Here is a 2500-nt window from a genome sequence, read left to right as displayed (position 1 = left end):
CTGACTATATAAGTATACAGTGTATATATATATATATATATATATATATATATATATATATATATATATATATATATATTGTTGACATTCATCTTGTTTTTTCAAGTAGCCACCAAACCAACAAGTGGTTCTGATCCTCTTCTTTGGAACTATACTTATGCTATTCTTACCCACTGTTATGAACTAGCAATAACCCTTCACTCTTTTACCCCCAGGGTAAAATGTCTATTCTACCCCACCCTAATCAAACCCCATGTTAATCCTCACAGGGACTCGCAGTCGGCCTGCAAGAGAGAAATAAGGACGTGTGGTACCTCTTCGGAGCGATAGCCGCCCACAAGTTCGTCATCACCTTCTGCTTGGGTGTGAAGCTCCTGACGAGCATGTCCATGGGGCTCATGGTTATCTACATGGTGGTCTTCGCCCTGGTGTCCCCTCTCGGCATAGCCATTGGCATCATAGTCACCGAGACCGCCTCCGCGGATCCCAGCACACATACGGTGTTGGTCACAATCCTTCAGGGTCTGGCTGGAGGGACTATTCTCTACGTCACTTTCTTCGAGGCGAGTTAAACCCCTTAATGCTGTCCATAAACCGGCACACCATAGCTGTCAGATTTCTAAAGTTCTCAACAATCATAGTTCTGCTAACATCTTTATCTAATGAGTCCACAAAAATCAGTTAACAGATAGACTTGATTCTTATTAAATTATATATTAATACCCTAAAATAATGAATATATTAATAAACTATTTTACTTATCAAATTCCAGATCCTGGAACGAGAAAGAGCTCGCGACGGAGGCAGGCTACTGAAGGTCTTCTGTGTATGTCTTGGGTTCATTGCGATGGCCTCCGTGGAGGCTATCGGAGGTCACAGTCACGGTCCTCCTGGAAATGGTACACAAGGTCATAGCCACGGCCACAGCCATGGTCATTTTCATGGCGGACATGATCACAGCAGCCACGACCACGATTTCATGGTCACAACACCTGTTATGTCTGAGAAAGCTTTCGACAGCACAGCAGGTCTGTTAGAACTCCCCGCTACAATTACACATGAGGATCATGGACATACTGCTCATGACGCAGACATCGCAAAGGCAGTTAACGTAGAGTCAGGGCTGCTACACGATGGTCATGACCACGGGCCGTCCATCTCGGAAGGTAACGTAAGAGGTTTCAACGACAATGGTGCTGGTGCTCCGGGTGCTAACTCTGGAGGTACTGTAAGGGGTTTCCACAGCCATGAGGATACAGGTGTCAACTCCAGTCATGGACATGATCACGAACACGATCATGAACACGAACACGGTCATGATCACGACCATCACGATCATAGTCACTGACACTGAAAATGACCTATTCTTAAATGGTTGTTTAGAAACCTCTCTAAGGTCAGATCAGCCTTGGGAAGTCTTGTTGGCCAAATTAAAGTATACAAATATATCCTCACTGGTCAAAATATCCACAAGCAGGTTTTCTGGCATCTATTAGCATTGTTTTGCTAGATTTCACACTAAACGGTCAATAATGGTGATGCTGAGGTCTAAGTATCAACTTGATAAACTCAAGGTTTTTGCTTCTGTTAAGATTGTGCCACCTTGAGACACAGGCTCTTGCTATTAGATGTCAGAAAACATGCTTGAGGGTAATCGCTCTTCGAATCCTCCTTGGGTTACGTCTAACCTTGACCTAGGTCTTGCGGATCTGCCTTAGTTATAGTAGGCCTTACAGATCTACCTTGCCCTAGCTCTTGCCGACTTGACTTAATCCTAGATCTTGTTATTCAGTATAAACACATGCTTGTGACAAATCGATCTTCGAATCCTCCTCGGGTTACGTCTAGCCTTGACCTAGGTCTTGCGGATCTGCCCTATTTATAGTGGGCCTTAGAGATCTACCTTACCCTAGCTCTTGCCGACTTGACCTACTCCTAGGAGATCTTGTTATTCAGTATAAACACATGCTTGTGACAAATCGATCTTCGAATCCTCCTCGGGTTACGTCTAACCTAGACCAAGGTCTTGCGGATCTGCCCTAGTTGTAGTACGCCTTACAGATCTACCTTGCCCTAGCTCTTGCCGACTGGACCTAATCCTAGGAGATCTTGTTATTCAGTATAAACACAATTTATTTACTCTTAAGACTTCCTGTCTTCTCAGGTCAAACCAGGCCTTGGGAGGCATTGTTGGCCAAAATACAGTACAGTATGTCTGTCCACAGCAATAGAACAACAGGTGTTGAATGATTGTGATAGTACTATTCTTTTTTTTTAAAACAGTCCAATATTCCTTGATTATCATGACGTACCTGATGTTGGCTAAGTTGAATTAGTTGTGGAGATATGACGGTTGGTAGTGTGCACTTACATGTAAGAAGGGTCTAAGTGCATTACACAGGCTCTACACTTTGGGTGTAAGAATGGTGTAAGAGCATACACAGGTTCTACACTTTGGGTGTAAGAATGGTGTAAGTGCATATATAGGCTCTACACTTTG

At 43.6% G+C, this 2500-nt stretch overlaps 1 protein-coding gene across 1 annotated transcript in view; it reads left to right on the top strand.

Moving 5' to 3' along the window:
- The window catches only part of LOC137635568 (uncharacterized), a gene marked incomplete at its 5' end in the record, with an annotated part of 7689 nt that overhangs the window by 4489 nt on the left and 700 nt on the right, over positions 1–2500 (top strand). Inside the window, 2 exons of the mRNA XM_068368031.1 lie at positions 270–563; positions 773–2500. The exon at positions 773–2500 is cut by the window's right edge and continues 700 nt beyond it. Of these exons, the coding sequence (XP_068224132.1) occupies positions 270–563; positions 773–1348 (870 nt within the window). The remainder of the gene's footprint in view (positions 1–269; positions 564–772) is intronic.

The sequence above is a fragment of the Palaemon carinicauda genome, unplaced genomic scaffold, assembly GCF_036898095.1.
Source record: "Palaemon carinicauda isolate YSFRI2023 unplaced genomic scaffold, ASM3689809v2 scaffold1413, whole genome shotgun sequence".
NCBI classification, from domain to species: domain Eukaryota; kingdom Metazoa; phylum Arthropoda; class Malacostraca; order Decapoda; family Palaemonidae; genus Palaemon; species Palaemon carinicauda.
Note: the sequence above shows the minus strand (reverse complement) of the source record. Positions and strands in the feature narration are given on the sequence as shown.